At 39.5% G+C, this 26,875-nt stretch overlaps 1 protein-coding gene across 2 annotated transcripts; it reads left to right on the top strand.

Moving 5' to 3' along the window:
* Positions 1–296: 296 nt before the first annotated feature.
* On the top strand, positions 297–25,733 carry ATP1B3 (ATPase Na+/K+ transporting subunit beta 3). 2 transcript variants are annotated; one of them, XM_084529604.1, is made up of 8 exons: positions 298–606; positions 7,986–8,114; positions 12,369–12,476; positions 13,544–13,731; positions 14,472–14,522; positions 15,089–15,115; positions 19,948–20,034; positions 23,391–25,733. In XM_084529604.1, the coding sequence occupies exons 1-8, from the start codon at positions 498–500 to the stop codon at positions 23,559–23,561; spliced, it is 870 nt and encodes a 289-aa protein (XP_084385730.1). In that variant the 5' UTR covers positions 298–497; the 3' UTR covers positions 23,562–25,733. The 2 variants fall into 2 exon arrangements, with proteins under 2 accessions (XP_084385731.1, XP_084385730.1); XM_084529605.1 differs by lacking the exon at positions 15,089–15,115 and having other exon boundaries at positions 297–606.
* The last annotated feature ends 1,142 nt before the right edge of the window (positions 25,734–26,875 follow it).

Here is a 26,875-nt window from a genome sequence, read left to right as displayed (position 1 = left end):
GTTCTGAGGGCAAAGCAGCCCCGTTATCCGCACCTCGGGTGTATTTTTTAGCCCTCCCGCCTGCCCCCAGCAGCGCGGCGACCCGTGCCCCGCGCGGCACCTGCGCCCCTTCTCCCCGACATGGCGCCGGCTCCACACGCGGCCGAGCGCCGCCCGCGCTCTCCCCCCGCCGCCGCCGCCGCCCCTCCGCGCCCGGCCCGGGCGGGGCCGCGCTCCGCGGCGGCCGCCAGGGGGCGCGGGCGAGCGGCGGCCGGGGATTGGCGGCGGGGCCCGCCTCGGCGCGGCGGCGGGGAGGGCGCGGCGCTGCGGGCCTGCCCCTGCTGCCTGCCCCCGCTGCCTGCCCCCGCGGCCGCTCTCCCGCCGGGCGCCGCGGCGACGGTTACTTAGCGGCTGGCAGCCGGCGGCCGCTCCCTCCTCCCTCCCTCCCTCCTTCCTCGCCGCCGCTCTCTCCGCCCGGGGAGCGCTCGCACCGAGCGAGCCCGCGACGCGGCCCCGCCATGACCAAGGAGGCGAAGAAGCCGTTCCGGCAGAGCGTGGCCGAGTGGCGGCAGTTCGTCTACAACCCGGACAGCGGCGAGTTCCTGGGGCGCACGGCCAAGAGCTGGGGTGAGCGGGGGGCGCCGGGACCGCTCTGTGCCGGGGGGTGCGGGGGCGCCCCGGCTGGCTCAGCTCCCGCCGCCGCAGCGGGCGGATGCCGCCGGGGGGCCGGGGCGGGGGGGTGGGGGGCCGCAGGTGAGGCCCCCGGCCCGGTCCCTACCCCCCGCCGCCGGTCGCCCACCGGGGCGGCCGCGCCCGTGGGGCCGAGCGAGCGGCGCCTTTGTGCGGCCGGGCGCGGGGCGAGGAGCCGCGGGGCCGGCCCCGAGGGCCCGCATGTGCCGGCGCTGCCCCCGCCTCCCGCTCGGGCTCCCGGGGGCTCGCGGCGCCTTGCGCAAGATGAAGGCTCCGCGGCCGGCCCGCCCGAGGCAGCGCGCTGCCCCCTCTCCGGGAGCCTCCCCTCCGAGCTGCAAAGCCCGCGAGCATCGCCGCGGCCCTTCCAGGAAAAATATTTGGGTTTCCTCGCCGTGTTTTCTCACGTTAGGCGCTCGTGTAAACGCTCGGTGTTAGGATGTTTCCTCAGCCCTGGCGGGACGTGTTTACTGACTTCAGAAAGCGCTGCGTCGCCTCCCGGGGCTTGGATGTTGCCGGGATGCTTCGTGGCTGCGCTCACAAAACCAACAGGAGGCTCAGCATGGCGCGGGGGAGCAGCGCAGCGCATCCTTGGCCCTGACACAGCCTCAGCGAATGCTAATGCCGGGGCGGCGAGGAGGAGCGTGCAGCCTGGGCCGTGCCAGTGGCTCGGGCCGTCAGGAGAGGGCCCTCGCCCTGACAGGGGTTCGCCTCCATTCAGATGGAAATAAGAGCTCCGAGCGGCTCTGCCAGTCGAATAGCAAAGGAGAGGAAATTTCCACTATGCTGTCGTCTAGTGATCGCTCAGCGCAGGCAGGTTTCCTGAAGCGCGTGGGTTGGATGAATGGGTGTATGGTTTGCAGAAGGCTGTTTGTGTCGTGAATCTGACAGGCACAAAGGCTGTGGGCACATCAGAAATAGCTTGTGACTCAAAAAGAAGAAAAAAAAAAAAAAAAAAAAGAAACTGAAACAACCTTCTCTGTTCAGACCTATCTGAGAGGATAAATCACTTACAGTGTTACTAGCTCGTGCTAGTCCAAGGCCAAGAGATAACGCTTGAAATTGATAGGACTAGCTTAGCGGGTAATTGAGCTCTTATGTTGTTTTACAGCCAGCTCACTTGATAAAAGATGTTTTTCCACATCGAGAAGGTATATATAGACCCAGATAGCAGTTTGAATGATCTTGCTTAATTAGCTTTCTTAAGTGGTTTGGGTGGTTGACACAGGGTTTGTGATAGACCTTTTCCTGAGGTATACGTTGAGAGGTGACTGCCCAGCAACGCTATAAATTGTCAGCGTATGTTTTTTTGTCAATATTTATTTGTCCTGGCATTTTGCAGTAATGCCTTGTGCTTATTTAATTTATTTATTTGCATATATTAAATAAATAATTATTTTTGTCTGTTTTGGGAATTTCAGTACTTGATATCCCAGTCTCAAAATCATCCACAAAGATGAAAGTAGCAGGTTTTTCTTTTGTTTTTAATTGCCGAACACTCATTGAGTGACTCTGCTACAGGAGAACGTGCTGGTTCTCACTTCTGCTCTCAGATCACTGATGTGAGCTTAGAGCAGGCTCACTGACTGTTGTTCCCTTGCTCTTGCTGAGCTCCCCTGTGAAAAGCAGGGAGGCAGGAGAAGTGAGCTCTGGCTGCCTGTCTGCTGGGCTGTGGCGTCTCCAGGGACAGCGTGGTAAGAATTTGGTTGGCTCTGATTCTTCCTTGTGCGTTTCTTTTGTCTCAAGACAGCTTCCTCTCAGAAATGAGACAGTAACAGTAGAGAAATTGTTAAATAGCTGTTTGCAGTACGTGTATGTATTGCCTGGTCTGAGGCAGTCCTGGAGGTTTATCAAAATTGTGACTGCAAGGCAGTGCTTCTCTGTGCATTGGAGTGCCTTGGCATTGGAGTACTTGGCCTTATTTGCCATTTCTACACCAGGATCTTTAAAAAGATTTAGCACAAGCAGGTTCTGTTTCACTCTCTGCTCTTTTGTCACATTGCAAAGTGTGTTGCCCTTAGAGTTTTGTGAAGAGTTGCCTTTTGCAGGTTGGTAAACAGGCTGCACTAAGTCTCCTCCTGTTGCAAGAAATAGAGGATTTGTGCTTTTTGCGGACCTGAGGGCTAATTCTTTTTGTCTTTCACAAACTGGTATCCACATGTCATAGTTTTCTAGTTGTTTTAACTGTCATTAATTGGATGGAATAACACAAGCGCAATGAAATGCTGGAAATGGACTATGGATGGCTGAAGTCTGTTTCCAGCTGCACGCAGAGAGGGAGGATCAGTCCCGGGGCTGTGCACAGGCTGTCATCGGGCAGGGCAGAGGAAGGAGAACTTGGAGCACTGCCACGTGGGTCTTTCCTGTAAGTAAAAGGAAGATTAGCATCTTGTTCTACATGTAGTGGCAAGGTGCTGTGCCTGCCTGCAGTTACAGCAGGAGCACAGGGTGAGATCATTGCTGCAGGCAGGCAGTATTTCGTTTGTGGTCACGCTGGGGGTTATGCCAAGCCTGTTGAAGCCTTTCTGTAAAGCTGGCCATGTCTGGGTGTTTGAGGTAGGGATGATAACTCTTGGACTACGTATAAATTCTGGCCTCCAGAATAGTCTTGAGTTCTTAGTGGTATCCTTCAGTGCACAAATATGTGCTTGAAATGAAAAAACAACAAAGCAGAACAAAGAAAAACCAACAAAAGCCAGAAGATGTAGATTTGCTTCTGTTTAGTTTTCAGTGTGTTCGTGCTGGGACATACAGTGCTGTCAAAGCTTCAACTGCTTTTCTGACTTGGTTCTTCTCTGTTCATTATAGTGTTTGAGCAGGGTTTTGGTGTGATTTAGCTTCCTTCACAGTTAGCATAGTGTTAAACGTACTGGGATCACTGTCTACCAGTGCAGTAGAAACACTTGCACACCCAAGCTGTGAATCTTACAGAGGCAGTGCTATTTTTTGTGTCGTGGCAGATGGACAGAACACTTAAAAATTCCTGCACAGCCAGGAGTATGACCGCAGTCAAAATCTTACTAAAGTTTTCCATGATATTGTACATCTTAATAAATAAATATTTGAGAAATCAGTAGACCGTTTTATTTTCCATGACAGAGATAGCTCTGAGGAAGGAAAGTTTCCTTTTTACCGTTGAGGGTATCAGTAAGCTCTGGTGGTACGCTGGGGATGTGTGTGTTTTAAATGCTTGACGATTGCACTTAAGCACTTCTTTTGTGATTCTCTGCAGGTGTTTCACTTGGCATTTTTTATTGTCTCCTGGAGATGTTATATCTAGATCCCTGGTTTATTGTGAAATAAACTGTAACCCAGGACCAAGGGTTTATTTCTTCTTGAAGTCTTCCTTCCCTCTTTCTTCCTCTCCTTCCCCCTGCCACTCCCCAAACCAGGAAGACAGTAATTCTGAAGTGATTAGGCAATAAGGATGAGACATGATTAGTGCTCATCTAATCTGTACAGATATGTAGGTATAAAGCGAAGAAATCCATCTGCAGGTGGACCAAAAGGCCTTCTGAATGTTGCTGGCATTGGTGGTAGTCCCTAATAACACTGCTTACCTTTTATAATCCCCCTAGATGAAGTTACTGAAGAATGATGACGCAGGTGATAAGATCAATGCAGCATGTAATCCGTAAAACCATAAAGACAATGTTTTTCAGTGTTTTGGAGGCAGTTGAGTAGTTGCTTCAAGGCCTGTTGTGAGTTTGTTTACATGGAGGCATGCATATATCTACCTATGTGTGACGCTTAGGAAGAGCTGCCAGTCTGGTTTATGCCAGACTGATGGGCTGTTTGTTGTTTTTGCCATGTAAAGAGTGGAAAACTTGTATTTGTCATGGTAGTCATGGCCAGATACTTGATGTCCTGACTCTTTACCAGAGTGAGATACTCTAATTTTCACTGTGGAGGAGTTCTCTGATTCTTGCAGATGAACTCCAGCTAGCAATGGCACCAACGTGCTGGCTCAGAAATACGAGTTTTCCAGATTTGACTGTTGCTTACCAGCATTGTTAGGATATGAAAGGTTCTTTGATACTGCGGTGTCCTGCAACAAGAAAAAAACACACACACACAAAAAACCACTAGGTATTACAGGTAAATTGCATTGCAGGATTTGGTTTTGATAGTTTTCTCTGTGTGTTCGGGTTAAATAGTGAGAGCCTGCAGGTTGTGCATGGTGACTCCACCCCGGAAAGCATGGCAGGTTAGCCGTGGTGCCTGCGTATCCCTTGGGTTAAACATGGAGGAGTCTTTTCCACTGTTACTTGGGCAGATCTCGTTCTCTGACAAGAAATCCAGCACTGTGTAGAGTTATTTTGGCTGAGCTCCTTGACAAGTTATGGCTCATTCCTTGTGATTAGCTTAGGATAATTAATACTAATAGGCTCACAAAGTGCAGCTTAGTTTGGTGCCATTGGAAGTTGCAGGGCTCCTTCTTTCTTTTTTTTTCCCATCCTCTCCTTTTTAATGTGGCAAAGTAGCATAAGTGGGGCAGTTTATTCTAATACACGGTGTTCTGCAGTGCAGTTACAAGTTATGTTAAAATACGGGTTAAAGGCAGCATTTCTTGGGGGTACGTGCATCTGCTTTGCTGTGCTGGGAGGGGAGCAGAGGTCTTCCTGGCCTTGTCACTGCTGCCCCCCCACCGGCATGAGGACACAGTTAGGGTCTGTGCACAGACATCGGGGCCCTCTCGTGCCTTCCTCAGTGCTGCTGCTCCAGCTGTGGGCATGAGAGCCCATCAGGAATAAACACGTGTGTGGGGGGATCCTTTTTTAATGGCTTGATGAAAGTGTATGCCAGAACTGATTAATGCGTGGGATACAAAATGGGAGCTAGCCAAAGTGTTGGGTGTTTTGTTTCCTTGTTTTGTGATACCCAGAATACATGGGATATTTAGGAGGAGATCACTGCTCTGTTTTGGGTCCGGTTACAGCAATTGTAAGCTTACAGGTAAAGCAAATTACTGGTGCAAATGCAAATCCAGGTACAATTATGGTAATGGCTTTTGTTGATTAGGATTTCTACTGCTTTCTTGATATGCTCTTCTCACCTTCTAAATAGCCCTAGAAATAGCTTGCAATAGATGTCTAGCTGCCTTGTTCGTTATAGAACAGGGCTGGTTTTGCATTGCCTCGGGTACTTTGCTTCATAACTTGCAGTTGCCGTGTGAAGTATTACATACCAGGAGTTCCCAAATGCATCTGAAATGGCTGCTCGCTTTCAGAGTGCTGCAGGTTAGTAAACAACTGTCTCGACAGCTGAAGTTCACCTAAACTAAAACCAAAACCTGGTGATGTTCAGCTGGTTGCTGCATGGGCTTTTGTCATGGTAACAATGATTTGGGAAACACCTCATTATTTTAATATGCAGATATTTTTTCAGAAGTAGTGCAGCTACCTGCATTTGCAGTAGTCGTGGATTACTGGTGGCCGTAGCGCACAAGGAAACATGTCAGTGCAAAATGCAAGAATAGGTCCTGGGACAGGAGCCAGAGCTGAGGCTGCCTTCTGTCATCTCCCAGTGGACAGTCCTCATCACTGGGGTGCAGTCATTTTTGCTTTTTTTTTTTTTTTTTTTTTCATTTACTACGGAAAATAGAAAAGTATTGCACTTGAGTCTCTCTTATAGTCGGGTGTCAGTGATAGAGCGCTGGGTACTGATTTTGATGTGTTATCTCTTGGACTTCCTGATAGCAGCCTTATTGACAGAATATTTTGTAAAAAAGTGAATTTGCATCATTGTTTAGTTATGTTTTCAGGTTAGAAAGGTTCTGAAGATGCTTTTCTGTAGTTGGCTCTTTGTGTGAGCACCTAAATTTCTCCATACCAGTATAGTGCCCATTCTTTTTGACAAGATGTGTGCGTCCATGTGTCTCAGGTGATGCGTCTTGAAACAGAATGACTTGCTCTTCTTCAGCTTAGTATTGTATACTCAATTAATTAAACAATTTGTGTAGAATCTTACATGTCATTTACCAGGTCTTCTATCCAAACAGTATACATGCTTCATCTTCAGTCAGGAACTATCTCCAGATACACCTACATTTTGAAAGGTAATCTAAGTGAACTTACTGGTACATATTTTTAAGAAGTCTGAAAAGAGAATCAAGGAAGTGTAGCAAGCACTATGTTATAAATTTTCAATTTTAATGAGATATGCTGACATATATAAGCCCATCAGGATCAAAAAACGAGCAAGAAGGGAATATTTAGTATGTTTGCTTGAAAACTTTGTTACAAAAACAGTTGAGCTTTGCTAAATTTAAAAGGTTAAGTGAGAGCTGTGCATCCGATCTCAGAAAAAGGACCAAGTTCTCTGGAAATCTCTTCAGCTAAGCCTGTTACGTTGTCTTTTCACTAAACAACTTGTATCCAGAGTCCATGTCTGTGTGTGCATAATGAAAAATGGGGAAGAAAAAAAAAAAAAACACAAATAAATCGAAATAAAACAAGAGTAAAGCACTTAATCACAATAAGTTTTCTAATGGTTTTCCTAAGTAGTGTTCTCACCTAGCAGTTTGCTTCAGCTACCTGATGGAGAGGTATGGGCATGTAATAAGCTGTTCCCCTGAGGCCATGTGCTCAGGTTTTGGGGAGCTCTTTGAGTTGTCAAGTTGGAGCTAGTAGCACCTGTGTACCTGGAGCATCCCAAGAACCTTGCTGGATCCTGGAGGTAGATCTGTACAGCAGGTGGATGTGCTGGGCCACGACTTGGAAAGCCTGAGCGGAAGGCTTGGTGTGTTCTCAAACACCTGCAGCAGGAAGCATTTCCACCTCGAGGCTCTCCTGGAGAAGGAGGAACATGCGAATGAGTGTCATGTTGTGTGGGGTGCTCTCAGGTCCTCAGCATGCTGTTACACCACCAGTGCACCTCTGCGATGTGTTCCTGATCCAGCGTAACAATTTCATCTTTGCACTCTGTTCCTTCATCTTCCCGACCACCCATTCCTTTCCAGATGCAAAACTAACTCCCTTAAACAAATGGAGCTGGAATATCTTGCTTAGTCATCTTTGCTAGCCTCCCAATGCAGCCCAGAGTGGTCTCTAATACTTCTCTCTTAAGGATACCAAAATGCCAGATTTTACCCTGTACATTTTGAGAGCTGGCAAGTATGAAGAGAACTTTTCTGTGTTGTGCAATACATGTGTGTGCTGGGGCATGCTGATTTATAGCTACCGTTGGGAGTGACAAGGGTCCTGGAGGGGGAAGAAACAACAAATTGAGCATTTTCTTGCTCTTATCTTTTTTGAAAATCAAAACAGGAAATTGGAATTAGCTGAAACAAAAATAATAACTTTAGCTTTTCTTTACAGGTTTGATCTTACTATTCTACCTGGTATTTTATGGCTTCCTAGCAGCGCTCTTCACATTCACAATGTGGGTTATGCTTCAGACACTGAGCAGTGACATTCCAAAGTACCGCGACCGGATTTCTAGTCCAGGTAACACTGTGTTTATTTTTTCATAAACCCATTTCTGGTTTAACAGTTAAGTTTTACTTGCAAGTTTGTTTTTAATTTGCAGCTGTCTATGAAAAACTGTGACTATTATTCAGTCACAAATTTCAATGGAAAAACGTGAGGCAAGTATGAGGCAAGTTATATATAGCATACATTCAGTCAGCAGCTCTTTGTGCATATGTGCTAACTTTTGCTGATTTTTTTTTCTCTATATATTCTCTTTAGTCGATTTTGTCGTATGTTTAGACTGCAATTTTCCCTTTGCATCCATACAAAATTCTGTTGTAAAAGTGGAGTTATCATTTGACCAAACTGCTTTAGAGAGACTTTAGATCAATTCTCTTGGATCAGATGGAAAGCCACCTGTGAGTAGTGTTTTGTACCTGGAAGAAAGTACAGGAGGGGGCTGTGTTGGGATGATCTGCTCAGGAGCTTGTAAGGACTACAATGGGAAGGCATTTTCAGCGTTTTAATTTTAGTATTAGTTTTCAACCAACGTGGAATGCCTGTAGGTTCCAGAGGTTGTTGACACATTACATAGGGATCCATGGAGAAGGGAGGGTGTGATTTTACAATGAAGTTAGATCTATATAATATGTAGCTGCCACTAGAAGTGGTGTCTTGCTACTTTTGTAGCTACTTGCTTTCTTTGTGTACATGCTCATCTAGTCCTACAGCTGGCTGGTTCAATGAGCTAAATTGATGGAAAAATAACTGCACAAATAAAAATGTGTAATGAGATCACTGTCTTTATTTTAAATATCACAGAAAAAAATCTATCATTCTAAGCTCTATTCTGGTGTATCTGTATACTAGGAGAAAAAAATAAAAGGATTTGCACTGTAAAAGGTTTAAAAGCTGCTTCTGCATACTTTATATTGAAGAGATTAGTCTTTTTCTCGATACTGTTTCTGGAGAATGTCTAAGTATTTGATTTCTACATGTAATTTAAATGATTGGGCCACCTGAAAATTTAATAAGATCTCTCAAATCTTTCAAAAACTTGGCTTAGGGATCGAAAAAACTAAATGGCTATGCAATACATATATTAATTTGGGGCCCCCAGCACAAAAAAGCTGTGGGCCTGTTAGAGTGAGTCCAGGGGAGGGCTACAAAGATGATCAGAGCCTGGAGCACCTCTCCTATGAAGAAAGGCTGAGAGAGCTGGGGTTCTCTCAGGGTTCAGCCTGGAGAAGAGAAGGCTCCGGGGAAGCCTCGTTGCAGGCTTTCAATACTTAAAGGGGTTTCTTAAAAAGATGGAGAAGGACAGGGAGATAACGTTAGGAGGAGTTGGGAATGGTCTTAAACTAAAAGAGGATAGATTTAGACTAGACATTAGGAATAAATTCTTAATTGTAAGGGCAGTCAGGCCCTGGCACAGGTTGCCCAAAGAAGCTGTGGATGCCCCATCCCTGGAGGTGTTCAAGGCCAGGCTCAATGGGGCCTTGGCCAACCTGACCGAGTGGGTGGTGTCCCTGCCCATGGCAGGGGGTTGGAGTTAGATGATCTTTAAGGTCCCTACCAACCCGAGCCATTCTATGACTGATATTTTGGTGAAAGTTAGATTATGTCTTTAGGATACTTTTTCCTTTTTTGAACTCCAGACACACAAAATTAACCACCATCTTGCAGCTGCATTAGTACTCAAGATGAAACGTAAATCTGTGTGTGAGCAAGTTGCAGCTGGGCCCCTGTGACAAATCTCTCTGGATTCTGAACAGCTTTTGTTTTGATGTGATGTTCAGGCCATCTCTAACAGGTGCCCTTGGACCATAAGGGATTCTTGAGGATCTGTACAGACTTTTCAAGCTAATAATGTGCTAAATTCTGAAAGAAAAACAAAGAAACAAAAAAGATGATCTGCTTTAGTTTAAATAATAATAATAATAATAATTAAAGAAAAAAAGGTGGCTTACATGACCATTTCTTCTTCTGTGGTAGTCTGAATGTTGGTAGTGAATAGAGCTGTGGGTAGCTATGGCTTAATACTGAATTACTGAAAGTTTCTCTCTTGAGTTTGGGTTATTGATTTTCCGGTGTTTTTAATTGTCATAAAGGATGTTAGTGTAAAATAGCATATCTTCTACAACTAGTTGTTTTTTTTTTTTTCCTTAGGTGTTTCTTAAATATTTCTGAATTTATTTTTATTAACGATAATTTTGTGAGTAATTAAAGACAATAAAATTGCTTATCTCTGTTTTAATGTTAAGCTTAACTGTATCATTTTTCACTTGCAGTGAAACATATCATGTTCCTGGCTGTAAAACTTTAATAAATTAAAAAAAAAATACCTGCACACAAAACCTGGATGGCGTAGGTTAAAGGTTTTATTCTTCTATTAAACATATTTGGAAATCTCCCAGATTGATTTATTTTATAATTGGTATTTGGCTTGCAGTGGGCACTGGAATACAATAATATCAATCAAATGCAGATGATTTTAAGGCTTTTCTTTTTTTTTTTTTTTAAATCTCTTGGAATTGTAGGATAATGTAATCTCTGTTACAATCCTAGGTATAATCCTATGTTGAAGCTGCTAATTTTGTTCCCCTAGAAGGCCCCATACCCTGCATCTCTCATGGTCTGTGCTTCAATCCTTCTTCAAGTAGCTTTTTCTGCAGCCTTTCCATAGTCTCTAGGCAGATTGTACTGCACTGGAACTGGAGCAGTCTCTTCCTCTTAGGATATTTTTGAAGTTCCCCTGAAGCAATGAGTCTCTTCAAATTATTGTTTTTTTCATTGATGACTAGTTTAGTAACTTTGTCATTCACTTTGAAAAACAGCATGGAAGTCTTTTGTTTACAGTGTAAGTATATAGATAATAACAATCTCTTCTCCCCCCAAACTCCTGAAGTGACTTTTCAGCCCTGTTGCTAGTTCCCTTGTATTTTTTTTGAATCCCAGTTCAGTGTGGAGGTCAGAAAATGACTAAAGGTGCAAAGTAATTTGTAGTCAAATATAGTATTTGTAATTTTACATGGTCTGTCAGTCACAGAGGTGTTTTGTTTTGGCTTTCCAGGATGGAAATTTGGAAAAATTAAAAAAAAAAAAAAAAAAAAAAGGAGAATGGAGAATTTTTTTTTGAAATCCTGAAAAAAAAATAAATTTAAAATTATACATAATTTTGGAATCTAAACTATGTTTGTGTATGATAAATTTATAGTGCATGCCTTTCTTATTTCCCAAAGTATTTATAGTAATTTCTGCTTTCACATGAGAAGCTGGGATATTTCTGTAGGTGAATGACCATAGACCCGGGCTGGTTCATGGCACTTTCTGTATGCTTTCCAAAAGCTTACTGATTGATTAACTGTGGTAAAGTATTAAGAATCCTTCATTAGGACAACTTCATCTCCCTTGGTGCCGGCCTGTGTGTGTGTCAGCAGAGCACGTGGCTGTGTGACCTCCCTCCCGTGTTGCCAAACTGTCCCTGAGATGTAGCTGAACAGTTCCTTGCCCCTCTCTTGGGAAGAAGGGCAGCTATGTTCTGTCAGGAGCCCCAGCTCCATGTTAGTGTCTGCCTTTTTCACCCTCCAACGCGAAGCCGGTTTTGAGGATGCTGCAGTCATTCCTCCTGCTAGGCCCAGCACCTCTCTGCAGCTCGTTCCTTGCTCTGGCAGCAGGCAGGGGACCGGTAGCACTGCTGTCCTTGAGGCTGTGGCGTCCCGTGTCCGTCAGGGACCCCGTAGCTACCAGGGCCTGGCTGTGCCGTGCCCCTGCCCGGTGCTTTAGTCCTGTGTTCTCCTGGCGGCCAACTACCTCTCATTTCTCTGTGGAGAAAGAGGGAAGGAACAACTAACTAACTTTGTCTTGTTTGGGAAAACTTACAAGCCATCTTTATGCATTATAAAGCTTCTTAAAAATACTTTGTTTCTTCTGGGTGTCTGTGAGATAAATAAAGTCTTAGCTTCATTCTGCGTTGCCTAGAGCTTTGACGCATAAGCTTAGCTGAAGGTTTTCTGGGTGGTTTCTAATTTTTTTTTTTTTTTTTTTTAGTTTAATCTGCTAAATGTTGGAAATGTGAAGTGAATCAATAAAATAGTTTGATTGAAGGTGATTTAAGTTTCTGATTTTGCTATTTCTAATCATTGGGTTTGGTTTATGAATTGTAATTATATGCAGGATTGAATTAAATATAGGTATTTTTTCAATTTATGGATGTGATTTTTGAGTAGGTTAGAGCGGTTTAAGGATGAGTTGTTGTTCAGTTCTTTACTTGCACGTTTTCTTTTTAAGGGCTAATGATTTCACCAAAGCCAGACACTGCACTGGAATTCTACTTTAACAAGAGTGATGCCAATTCATATGCACAATATGTTTCTACACTTAAAAAATTTCTTGAATGTAAGTAAGTTACGAACAGCTACCCTAGTAGTTCAGGTGTCTTGCTGTTGGGTACATTAGTTTCCTTTTTAACTTGAAGTTAGTAATTGCTAAAGAAAATTGACATACTTTCAGGCTTACTCTAGACAAGTATGTTATTGAAGTATATACTTCACAGAAAAAGGTAATTATCATTACCTACATTTGACAGGGAAACTGAGCCCCTCAAAAATTGAAAGTCAGAATTGAGGAGGTTCTGTAGAATTGCACCTTTTTGCATGAGTTGCTTTGTTAGCTACACAAAGTATGGGCTTTTCTTTCAGAGCTCTGGGGAGGTGAGAGGGGGGGTAGGAAGAATACTACATTAAATGATGACCTGCCTCTCCTGCAGTTCAATAGGTTTTGGACTCGATATGAGGTTGAGCATTTATTACCTTTTTTCCATTTTATTTTATGAATGCTTATCTATGAGAGGCGGGTGGGGGGGTGAACAAGACAGAATGTGTTAAATGGTGAATAGGTGAGCATTTGTGACAAAGTGATCTATGTACTTGTGAAGCAGAAGTGAGAATAACTTGGGATGTAACTATAATGTCAGTTATACTACCCGATGTAAATGTAGAGGTAGTTTAATATTAGCCGTTAAAATACTTGAAGTTCCTTATAAACTGTTTTAAAACAAAGTACCAAAGGAAAACTGGCCTAGGTTCCAGGTTAAAAATAAAAAGTTTATATTTTAATACATTATTAATTTAGAATGATGTACAGAAAACAATAATGATTCTAGAAGGAGGATTTTATTTATTTTGTAATATTCTCTGTATTCTTTCGTTTGGCTACAATGCCACTTGTTGGGGTTAGACTCAATCTCTAGAGGTCCCTTCTCCTGCCTATGATTCTGTGATTCTTGATAAGACTTGAAAAAGCGTTTAAGATAGAAATAAGAGGCATGGTACTGTGAAAATAATCCTGTAAGAAAACTCCTAGAAAAGTAATAACTATAAATTAGAGGTTTATATAGGCTTTCTGCATTTTTACCTACTTGTATGCTTTGTATTCTTGATTTTAAACCTATTTTTCTTTCATAGCATATGATGATTCAAAGCAATCCGAAAATATAAACTGTACACCAGGAAAGGTTTTTGATCAGAATGATGTTGCTGATAAAAAGGCATGTCGATTTAATCTGTCTGAGCTTGGACAATGCTCTGGAAAGGAAGATAAGACCTTTGGCTATTCTAAAGGAACTCCCTGCGTGCTTGTGAAAATGAATAGAGTAAGTGTTTGCTTTTTTTTTGTTAAAAATATTTTTTAGTATAAGCATTTCCAGCTAACACTGTATGAAATATCACTGCTGAAAAGGACTGAAATACATGTTCAGTTTGCTTCTCAGGATACTCACATTTTTTTAATAGTGTAATTAACTGAAATGTCTACCAATACATATGTTTCAGAGAGTAAAATGAAGTGGGTTTTTTGAGCATTCTAATATTTACAAGTATTGGCTTTGATCACTTGCATCAAGATATCTGAAAACCCTATTTAAAGAATAAAATGTGCTTTGGTTTAGCTTACTGTTCTGTGTAACAGATTGTATAACGCTCTGCAGGTCAAGCGTGTTTTACTTGGTGCCTGCATTCCAGAAATGTAATTAGAATGTCATGGGTTCTGTAACTCCTAAACTATGCAAAGTGGTGAAAATTTTACTGAATGAATAACTGACTTTCCAGTGATGTTGTATGTTTCTTGAACTGCTAATTGGTTTGTCATTAATATTACATGCTTAATGTAAAATAAGAAAATAGTCCTTGGTATGGCCACTGTCTAGTTGAGCTTTAACTTAACAATACTTCGCATCTTGGTTCTAGTCTAAAATTGTGCTTCAGAAAATTAATACTAGACAGATTTGCTCCCTGTATCAACTCTGTCATAGTAAGTGGGAGAAAGTTTGAATTTGATATGTAAAATTGGAGAGGGGAAGAAGGTCTGTAAATATTTTAACTTTCTTTCCTTTAGATAATTGGATTAAAGCCTGAAGGAGAGCCATATATACAGTGTACATCTAAGGTCAGTTCTGAATGTAAGAAATACGCGTGTAGTTAATTTTCCTTGTGATTAAGATGAAAAGTGAACGTAAATGCTGTCAGAACATTTATTTCCATCTCTTCTGTTAGACTTCGTACTTTGTTTTTTATTGTTTTTATCTTACTGTATGTCTAGTTTTAATGTATTTAATTTCTTCCCTATAGTTAGTCTTTTATTCTTCCCTTTTTAGATGTATTTGAGCTACCTCACTTCCTCTACCATTGAGAAAATGCATAGGCATAACTTGTAGTCATGCTTATTTATTTTTTATTTAGAGTGAGTTATGTTTTATTTTTCCCATTTCATAACCTGTATTTTCATTTTTTTCTCCATGCTGCAAGTGCACCTTAGACAATTTTATAAATGATGGGTAAGACAAAATGTGGAAACTGGTGTTGTTACTGTTCAAGTAAAAGTTGTCTCCAAGTCAAATACAAACAACTTGTATTAACAGCTACTTTATAAGTATTTATTGTGTACCAAATGCTTACACAGAATGTTTTAAGGTAATTATTGTAATTGCTCTGTTTTCTACATATTTCTCCTAGACTGCTTGGGGAGCAGTGAAAGCCGTGGTAAGTTAGTAGGTTCAGCAAGGGATAGTCATGGCTCCTAGATTGAGTTGACTGATAAAAACATAGGCGGGGGAATTTCAGTAATTTATGGGACAAATACCGCAAGTTTTTCTGCCTTCATTCTAGATATCTGTGGTAGGCATAAATTTTAATACTTGATTTCTGACAAGTCCTTGGAAGCTTTGATCTCCCCACAGTAGTCTTTTGCAAGCAAAATTGATTCCTTCTCTTATTTGGGACTCATTTCTTTGTGTCCATTCTTAAAACATGTTCTGTTGGAGGGATTCATTTCTGTAGAAGAAAGAAACACTTTTTCTATTCCTACTTTTCCCCTTCTCCAATTTATTATTTTTTGTAATTTAGTATCCCAAACTGGACACAAGGTTTCTTGTAGCTGAGGCAGGTAATGACAGAATTTTACCCTCTGTCATCACACTGGAAGTTGTTACGTCTCTCAAGGTGAATTTACTGTTTGTAATACTACTACTACATTAGGCACCATTAACAACTGTCGTTTTCACCTTTTGTCTGTGTTTGATTTTTAGAGAACAACTTCTGACTACTTATGCCCATTGCTTATTGAAACTCTTTGTTTAAACTTGAAAGATTACACTGTTCTTTACATTGGCTCACGTGGCCTTCTTTCCAGTTCTGTTTTTATTTTTTTTGACTCTATTGGAAAAGAGCACCTGGTAATGGTCTCTTCTGTAGTGGATGAGGTGACTGCTTGTATACCTTCTGGGACTTGGTGATGCAAGGATGGGAATTGTGATCCTCTTCTCTCCGCATTGGAGAGGTGGAGAAGGATAGCCAATTGCTTTGCATTTTGTTGAGGAATTTATAATCATACTGCAACTGCCACAGGATCTGAATGCCCCCTAAATACTGGCTCATAACAGAAATTGAAGTGTAGAGGCTCTTTGTCCTTCTCTGTTGATTCTCTTATTCAGGGTGTTTACTTAGTCTTTAAATAACTGCTGTGTTGCAGCATTTTTTTTTTTTCCTTCTCTGTTACTGTCAGAAAATGTGGATTAAAAAAGTTTGGGATGCATTACAAAGCTAAGTCCAGGTGATACTTGCTTCTGAAAACAAGCCTCTTGCTGGCTATAATAGCTCATAGAATATATGCAAATGCTTGAGCAGTTCGTAGCACAAACGCAAATTAACCAGTAGTTATAGGTTTTGCATCAGAATTTTTTTAATATCTGAGTGACAAAAATGGAGTTTACTTAAAAGTGATGCTGCTGAGCAGAGCAGATATCCTATTATCATGTTCCCTTCATTATAGGGCAGACCTTTTTTTTTAACCTCTGGATGAGCTGTTGATCATTTTTTCTTTCCACTTCACCAACATTTTTAAATATTTAATATTACTTGATTTTTGCACGTATTGGGAGCAATCTGAAGAACTGTCTGCCTTGATTTTTATGCAGTTTGACTTTTAAATAAATCTAAAAATTAACTGTAAGGACAAATCTCTCAAATACTAGATGAGGTAAACAGCCTTCTGACCACACATCCTGCCTGTCTTTGCTACCTGAAATATTTGAGTTTTTCATTTTGAAATTGATACCATAAAAAACAAAACAAAACAAACAAACAAACAAAAAAAAACCATTTTCTTAAAGCATTCTTCTGCGAGGTGACCCTTCTTTCTTACTGTGCCTTCTCCTTGAGATTTGTTTAAAGAGAGAAGCTTTGGGTAGATTTGTGACATCGCAGTTGTCATGTTTCATAGAAGGGGACCACACCTCCTTGCCCCCCCTGCCCCTTGCTGTCATCACAGTGACTTCTGTAGGTAAGGGCAGTTAGTGTTAGTGTCCAGAGCAGCTGTGGCTGCCCCATCCCTGGCAGTGCCCAAGGCCTGGATGGTATTTGGGCAGCCTGGGCTGGTGGGAGGTGTCCCTGCCCATGACAGGGGGTTGGATTTAGATAATCTTTATGGTCCCTTCCCACCCAAGAAAATCAGTAGGCTTGTACTTTTTTAATGGCAGAGAAGATAAATAGTATTAATTCCAAGCTATATGCATTTTTGTTGTTTAGAGATCATCATGACTTTGTATTAGGCATCTCTTTCTAATTTACAAGAATGAAAAATACCTTCCTTGCCATTGTCAACATACTTGGCCTTGGATTTGTTTGTTTGTTTTTTTTTTTTTTTTGAAAGAAATCTCAGAAGTTTTATAAGGTTCTGCTAACCTGGATATTGTTGTTTTATCTTGTTTCAGTAAATTTTGCTTTAAACTGCATCGTGAGTCTAAATGGCTACTGCAGTTATACCATTACTCCTTAGATGATGTCATTCTTGCACAAGTTCTTTCCATGTACCTTTTTACATCTGTGTACATCTTTTTTCTTCTGTGTATTTCCATGTGCCTTTTAGCATCTGAAAAATTATTTTAAGACAGTCCTAATAAAAACTCTTGTAGGTGAGGTAGAAATCTACCTTTATGTGTCCAACTAAGATTGTAGATTTGCTGACTGCCTGCAACTTTGTGGAAATTTTCAATGGTAAGCAGCAAAAGATACACTAATGCATTGGTTCTTGAAGCTTTTCAACTGATGCAGCTAGCTTAATTTTTAAAAGTTTGTGTAAGGATATTAGTTAGGATTAATTATTATTAATTAAACCAAAAAAATCCACAGCATTTGCATGAGGCAGGCAGTTGCATGTCCAAGAACCTCTGCCATTTTATTTTGATAGCTTAATGCATATGTTTATGACTGCATGCATGTGTTGTGTTTAGCTGCTAGAGAAAACCCCGCTCCTATTTATCTTTCTTATATCATTCTGAATTCAAATTTTGTAAGCATTATTTCTGAAATATATTTGATTGAGTATATCAGCCGCACGAGCTGTAGTGAAAATAGAGACTAATGGTGAAACAAAACATTTCTTCTTAGTAATTAAATTTGAGAACTCAAGGTCTAAAATATTTAATGAACATATACTGAGGAACTGCAATAATTTAGACTTCAAAGAAATAAGAATCTGGCCATACCCTAAACTCATCTGGTATGGTATGTTCTTTTGGTGGAAGAGGAGGTATTTCTGGGCTGTGGTTCATTCCCTGTTTCTTGATCTTTCTTTACATTCCCCTTAGCTAAGGTTTTTTACTGCGGTTGTATTCTGTACTATGTAGTATATCTTTTTTTTAAAATTGCAGCTATTGTATATGGTAATATAGGAAAAAAAAAAAAACAACAATGAAAGTTACTAATGCACTTTGAAATTGTGATTTACACTGAAAAAGTAATGATGTTCTAAGACATATTTGGCATTGGTGCATAAACAGTGGTGAGCTGCATAAATACAGTGTGTACTATTCAGAAAGGACCTAATCTACAGACATTTTAAAAATCATGTAAGAAATAGGTTGGATATTAGGAAAAAAATATTTACTGGAAGTGTTGTGCAGCACTGGAACAGGCTGCCCAGTGAAGTGCTTGAGTCACCATCCCTGGAGGTCTTAAAGAACATGTAGATGTAGAACATACTAACATGGTGTAGCAGTGGACTTGTCAATACTACGTTAAAGGTTGGATTAGATGATCTTAGAGGTCTTTTCCAACCTGAATGATTCTGTGATTCCATCATTGCCCTTTATTATGGCAGTATGTCTAGCTGTTAAAGCAAGTCAGGTGAGATTCGTGCATTTCCTTGCTTTGTGAACTTGAAATAGTTTGCTATGCAGGAGATGCAGTCCTGAAGAATAGTGTGTATTATGTAGAATCAGTCAGGTTGGAAAAGACGTCTAAGGTCATCTAGTCCGACCTTTAACTGAATACTGAAGTCCACCAGTAGACCACGCTGCTAAGTTCCAAATCTACACGTTTCTTGAAGACCCCTGGGGTGGTCAGAGCCACTTCCCCGGGCAGCTTATTCCAATGCTGCAAAAGCCTTTCAGTGAAGAAGTTTCTCCTAATACTCAACCTAAACCTCCCCAGTGCAACTTGAGGCCATTTCCCCTTGTCCTATCACCAAAGATAACAGACACTTGGAGATCTGTCTGTCATTATGTTGACAGCATGTGTCTGGGACAGCACAGTGTATATGTAAGACACAAAAAGATTGTGTATCTTACAGACTGGGTGACTCCTTAATCAGAAATTATGCAGCATCTTTATAGGTAGCTGCTTCTTGCTGCTAGATTTGGTATTGTAGGGGAAAGTCTAGTGATAAGACATGCATATATGTATTATTTCCTTCTGGCTGCTGATGACACAAGCTGTGGTAACATCATAATTTTAGAGCTTAGTTTCTGTTTAGGTAGCCTGTATTACAAAGGTAGCTGAACAAGTTAGGAATGGCACGCTATTGCTAGAGTTCCTTGTGAAGGGTTGGGGTTGTACTGTTCCAAATTTGAATCATGAAAACCTGGCTTTAAACAGAAATTCATCTCATCTTAAACATACATATGCTGTTGCTTCACCAAAATATACAGGCTTGCTTGTGGATACATGGGATTTTAGCTTATATGTGTGGGTGTTTTGTTTTCCTGCTGCTGTTATATTAATTTCAGTGAGTATTAAAATATACCTCCTTTCTTTGACTGGTAAGGGAAACTTGAATATGAGCTGTCTTGACCTGATTACTAATTTAAATGTTACTATTAATAAGCTTTACTGCAGCAGATGTGTGCAGCATGTAGCTGTTTGCCTAAAATTCATCTATTTTGGAACTTACTTTAATACTTTGGAGCTTCTTTTTTTTTCTTTTTCTGTCCTTCCCCTTAGGGATCATGCACTTTATCATTGGATTATAATTCCAATTTTGTACTTTTAACCAAGTAGATATTAACTTCTAATTTTGTTGTTATCTCCAATCATAGGAACAAGGCATGGTTGAGATAAATTATTTTCCTCCAGGAGGCTCGATTGACTTAATGTACTTTCCATACTATGGGAAAAGCTTACATGTGAGTATGTCTTAATGATGGTCTTCTTACTAAATAGATTGATTGTGAAGTTTGAACATTTTAATGAGGTACTCGTAAGGAATATTATATCTGCACAGATTTTATCGCGCTTGATGAGACTAGAGAGATGCTTTAGCGGATGTAAGGAAGTAAAGTAAGCACTGTCCTAATGAAGAAAAGGCTGTATACTAGTAGCATTTATGGCATCTGCTGTTTTTTGGTCACTGATATATTCTGGAATCTTTCTGACTGCAGGGGAAGGCAGAAGAACTAAAGTAGTTCTTCTGACCCCAATACAATTCCGAATAGTTTATCTTAGGGGCTTATGTACAGGATATTAGATTTATAATTCAGCATGGTGTTGTTGCTTATACATCTTTGTGGCTCTGCAGTCATGTTTTTTCTTCACACTGTTTTATGAAGAAGCACTTCAAGGTTGTTAATAACATTTTTTTTTTTTAACTTAAATGTTTTTTTTGTCTTTGCTTGTCCCCCTTGCCCTCTTTGTATTCTGACATTTATCTACTTGAACAGTGAAGTTTTCAAAGTAAAATAACTGCTTTATGGACACAGAATATGTATAGTTAAGACTCCGTTTTTTTTTTTTTCAAATTTAAATTTAGCTATTTTTTCCATTGAATCTGCTTGCAGTAACTAGGTACGGAAAATCTGTATTTTCTGTAAGATATACAATCATATTGCCTTTTATTGACCAGGTTGATTGATCAACCATTGACTACTGTTCACCACTGAAAATAAAAAGTACTTTTTAAATGTAAATCTTTTAGGCCCATAGGACACCATAGTAGCTGTTTGATATTTTCCCAAAGGTTTTGGTACTAAGTTATTCACTTACTATTTTTCCAGTGTATGCTACGCTTATTTGCAGCAGTTGACACAATTTTTTTCTTCACTTTTCTTAATGAGGAAGGAGTTTTTCTTCAATATCTGCTTTAATGTAATTTATGTATAGTTCTGTCTTCTGTTTTGTTGCCAGAATTCTTTAACTGGTAAAGCATTCATTTTCTTAGACATAAAAGATTATAGAGAGACTGTCAAACTCTGCTTATGATAGGCAGAGTCGGTATGTACTCTATTCCCTTTTTGGAATGACAGAATAGGATAAGTGTGTTGCTTCTTTAAGCAACATATAGCATGAGTAGACCTTAACAGACCTTGATAGACCTTGTTAGGAGATAGTTTGTACCAAAGATGGGATGAAGAAAGAACTTTACTCATACAATTCCTGTCTTACTGCTATACTGATGAAAAGGTAAGATTATGAAAGGAGAGCAACTAAGTCAGGCAGAACTCAGTGCTGTTCTTTACTTGATTTAGGTGGTTAAGAAAAAAATATATATTTTTAATTAACTGGTATTTTCTTTTGGAGTCTTTGGGTCAATGTTCTTTCGTGTTCACTATGGTGTGGTGTAGGTTTGTTTGAGGATTACTTGCTTATATAAGATGCAATTCTCCTATCATTAATGTACTGTGAAAAAGAAGGCAGCAAGAAGAGTTGAGAAAAGTTGAGTATTTGACCATGTCTCAAGAGACTGGATTGATTTCTTGCCTATACCACAAAATGTATATCTTATATCTATGTGAAACTGTTGAACTATTTCATTCTGTAAAAGAGTTAAGTGGATACAACTAATCTTGCTGCTGTTGAGCTAAGGTAGTAGCAATGGAAGTACTGAGTTTTTTTTAAGTACATAGTTTTATGGGCCAGAATGGTTATTTCCCTTTACTGCTCAGCACAATGAACTCAATTGCCTGACCTTAGAGAATGTACCTTTTTGCAGATCATCTGTAGTGCTTAGTGAGGATGCTGATTCTCATCCCCCGCCCCCAGTCATTTTATATTGAGTAAAAAGTCATTTTGGCATCATATCTTCAGAACACCATAGAAATTTGTGTACCTACTTGAAAAATCCTAGAGATGTGAAAACATCTCTGATCCAACTCAAGGATTTTACTTCTGATTTTTAGAAAACTTAGTTAATACTTTTAATGTGGGTGGTATAACCATTTGAAACATGAGAATTTTGAGGATGACTTGCCTAGTTCTGTTTCCTCCTCCCAGTTTGATGTTTATAGGGGAACAGGAAACGTTCTGATCAAGTAAAATCACCCTCCACCTAGACAAAGTAGTTAAGTCAATGTATTTCTTACTAGTCCTTCATTTTAAAGATTTTTGCACATACGCTTCCATGCCACCATTCTTTGTAAATGAGAATTTGACTATTCTTTGTTGCCTTCTTTGTTAGAGAGGTAGAGACGATAGCTGGTAAGTAACAGAAAGGTATTAGAAGAGTCTCTTTAAGTTAACAAAAAAATTAATCCAAGGTTTTGTTCAATTAAAATTTAAGGCTTGCACTTGTATGATATGCAGTGTCATATTTAGTCCAGTAGCTTCTATGAATTTTATTGTTCAGAATTACCCATGTTTGCTGGCCACCAGGAGAGTAAGTACATATTTTTACTTAAATGGCAGTCACTACTGTTGACCTGAAAATAATAAATAAATTGTGGAAATGCTTGACTCTAATATAGGCATGAAATGCTGCTCTGAAAGTATATAATGAATTCTTATTTTAATTGATAGTCACTTTACGAGAGAATTAAAGTTGTCCTAATTGAATTGGACTTGAAAAATCATACTATCTTGACAAAAAATATAATCGTGTTCCATCTTATATTTTAGTTGTTCTTACAGGGAATGGAGAGAAGAATTGTAATTGTTTCACCAAATATGACTGACCAGGATACTGTTGAAATACTCAATGAGAGGTTTCTGTCAAAAACTATCAAACAGATAACACACACGTTATTGTTGAACAAGTAAATGGGATAGGATGGAAGGGAAGCTAGCTTACTAATAGTTGTTAAAACATGCTATTGGGAAAAAAAAAAAAAAAAAAAAAAAAAAAAACACTTTAAAATGCGTTAAAAATTTGTTCTATAAGAAATTGAGAAGAAAAAAAAAAGACAGAAGAGGGAATTGGTAGGAAAGCAGAATGTAGTTTCAGAGGATGTTTCAAGTAGAGGTTTCTAGAAAATCGAACCCAGTGTACTAAAAGGGTAAAGTAACGTACCACTTGAAGATACTGTCTGTGACTCATATTAGGTTGAATGTATTGGTTATGAAATAGTTTGAAGAATGTATACCTGATTATTTAACTTGAAAAAAAAAAAGTCTTATCTCAGTCAGACTGGGCTTTGAAAGGTTGGGTTCTTAATTAGCTTTTTTTCTGAACTGTTTTGATGGATTAAATGTTAATTGTTCATGCTAATTGTTATATTCACATCACTTACTCCAGTATCTCAAATATTTTCCCCATCTTTCTGTTTACTAGGCTCACTATTTACAGCCTCTAGTGGCTGTTCAACTAGCAATTAACTCCAACAGTACCAATGAAGAAATAGCAATTGAGTGTAAGATCCTGGGCTCACCTAATTTAAAAAATGAAGATGATCGTGACAAGTTTCTGGGACGAATTGCCTTCAAAGTTCAGATGACTGAATAGCAGGAGTAGAAAGTTCTCCACAAAGTAAACGCTGTGTTGTCTGTTTTGTATCAGCTGGACATGCCATTCTAGGATATGAGACCACCTTGGAGAATGTTAAGGTGGCTTATGGCATTCAGGGTAGCATAACAATATGCTTCCAAATCGTATGTTTAAAATCCCTCAAAATAAATGCCTATCATGCTTCTGCCTGCCCCATTGGAACAGTGTACAGACTATAGTTATGTCATAGGGACCTGTAAATAGCTGTTTTCAAACACTTAATAATGGTGACCTTTGTCCTGTTCTAAAATGTGGTTTTATCCCCCAAGTGAGTGTCTCAAGCTTACTGTGCTGTGCTATGTAAATATTGTATTGATTTAACACTGGTTTAACTGTCATATCTCAATGCTGACACAGTTACAGGGATAAATAATAAATGGTACCTGATCGACACGGTGATTTTTTTTGAGAGAATAAACACCTCCACATAAACTGCGTGTATGGGAACTGGTGGGTGGATGGATGGATGCCTGAGTGGAGATGCCTTAAATTGTAGATTGGGTGTCATGGGAAAATTACAATGGATTTTAAGAGTTGATATGGATTTCAGAAAGTAAGTGCTCAACTAGTACTTTTTTGTGCTTGTCACTGTGCAAGTATTGTGTACATGTAATACTTGGTATAGAGTTTGGTATTCTAGTTGAGGAATTGAATCTTTCTTCGTGTTGTTAAATTGCTTGCGATATGTGGAGCACAAATAAAATCTATACAATATTTTAAAACTTTCTAGTTCAGAAATATCAATATAAAACAATTAAGATTCGTTTAGAGTCCTGGTAACAGTTGTACAACAGAGCTGCTTGAAAGAAACAGCCTCACTATCGTGGGAATAGACTTTCATTTTTCCAATTAAAAATAAAAATTGAAGAACCTCTTTTGGGGAGAGGGGATTGTCTTGATTAAACATTCCTGTTTAATTTATATACTGTTTCATTGCATCATTTTAACATACTTCATGTTTTCTTGTGCTCTTTCATCTTGTATTTTCTGTTTATTTCCTCATCAGCCATTTAAAAAATGGGTGTCACAACTGCTTCATAGAAATTGGCTATTGATTTGGAGTGTGGATTACTTGCAATTTGTTTTATCTTTTTTTTTTTTATTAATCCACTTGCTAAAATGACTACAAATAATCAAGCTTATTTGTGACTGCTCCTCACGTCAAAATGAGTTGACCCATTATACTGGGTAATAGCTTCTGTAGTCTTTCTGACATGGGATTTATAATGCTGTTCCCTAGGGTTTTTGTTTCTGTTTTCTTGAGCATGTGGTCCACATCCAGTGTGTTAATCTCAGTATTAAAGACTACAGCAAATTAAAGACTATAATTTGTGCAAATACTGGTTTGTTCTGTTAGTAATATCATGGCCTAAATTTGTTACTTAACATGCTTTTATGCCTAATTCCTAGAGTGTTTCTATACTTTATTTGAACAAATTAAGTGAATGGTTACTAAAATTCAAGATCCAGTCTTAAAACCCTGCTTTGAAAATGTTTGAGACCAGTGTAATCCACATCAGTGCAAAAATTTTTAAGTACCTGTGCAAGCTTACACTGGTGAATGTTTGGGGGAAGCTAATCTTAATTGGACTTTAACAATGTTGAACCTCATTAAAATAGATCTATAGTGACTGATATCATTTAGCATGCTTTTTTGTTGTTGTCTACAAAAGAAAAATTGATGTTCCTCACAATATGCAATGGATACTTATGTAATGATAGCATGCATCAATATTGAGTGAGAGTATTCTTTCAAAATATTCCATTACTAATGTTTTAGATCATGCAGTTTTAGAGCTGGGATACCTGGGTTCTTGAAGATATCGCTGATTGGTTCTCTGTATCTTAATACTGCCTGAAAGTATTTTAAGAGTCCTGACAGAACTTAAAGTGTAGAGGTTACATCTGAAAAAGAGAAATACTCTTCATGTTAAAAAAAAAAAAAAAAAAAAAGTCACACTTGTGTTCATTTAGAAATGGTAAGAATTTTTAGTGAAATGCTCAGTTTTCAAATGAGTTGATTGTTGCAACAATTTCTTTCTACTTCTTTATATAGACAAAGCATGAAATGGCAATTCTTCACCAGCACTTTTCAGACAGGTAGAACTCAATAAAATCCTGTTCTCCCTAGATTTTGTAGAAGTGTGGTTTTGTTTTGTTTGATTTTATTTAATCACACAGGCATCATCAGTGATGGGGAGGTGGGACTTTGAAAGGGCTCAACTATCAAAATCACTGTGTAAAATATATGTAGGTAATGAGCGTTGAACTATTTTTAAGTAATTGAACTGTTTTCCTTATTTTCATTTCTTTTCAGAATTTGAAGTAGTAAATGATCTAGCAGTTATTTATAAGCAGGTCAATTAGGGCATGATAAAATTACTTAGTTTCTTCATGTGCAATTTTCAGTAAAGGTTCCCTGGACTTAATTTACAATTATGATTGAAGAGTTTAATTTACTAACTTCTTAGCAAAAACCTGAGATGTTTAACTTTTATACTGGTTAATACTTATTTGTCTCATAGAGTAACTTTTAGTGCCTTCAAGTCTGGAGCAGAACTTTCAAACATTATGAAACTGCCAGTTGCTGCAGGTGCTTTTTCAAACTACTGTAAAAATCTGCTGATAACCAGCTGAACTGTGGTACCATCTTCATTTTGCCCCTCTGTCAGCCCTGCACATGAACACACACAGCTAAAGGGAAAGCTCAGCAGAAGGTCATCAGGAGACAGCATTAGCTGAAAGGTTCATTTAAATTGACCATGCTGTAGACAAGATAATCTTTGATCAGGTGATGGGCTGCAAACCAAAAATGCAACTTTTACCCATAGATATTTCCTGACTATAAAACTGTTGTTGCTGTAGACACAGATTCTATCATAGAGGCTTGATTTTACACAAGTCTCACTTGTCCTACAGGTAAATTGCATAGAGTAAATGTCATTGTCTTGTTAGAAGCAGCACCTTAAATACAAAAGATCAGACTTCCTAGTTTTTCTTTGTCTAAATGGGGATGGAAGGCAACCAGAGAGAGGTAAACAAAAAATTCAGGTTTTCCTAGTTTGAAATCTGTTAGTTTGGTGGCTGTGATTCTTGACGTAAAATCAGTGTAATATGAGGGTTATGCAGAAGCTTGCATGTCACTGTGTAGTTTAGATCAAATAGATATAATAATTCATGACTAAAAGTAAGACTTTTTGTCTCTTTAGATCTCAGGCAAGCACCTAAAGAATACAATAAAGGAAATTTCAAAGTTATATTCATTAGTGTGT

The sequence above is a fragment of the Aythya ferina genome (genome assembly GCF_964211825.1).
Source record: "Aythya ferina genome assembly, chromosome: 9".
NCBI lineage: Eukaryota > Metazoa > Chordata > Aves > Anseriformes > Anatidae > Aythya > Aythya ferina.
Note: the sequence above shows the minus strand (reverse complement) of the source record. Positions and strands in the feature narration are given on the sequence as shown.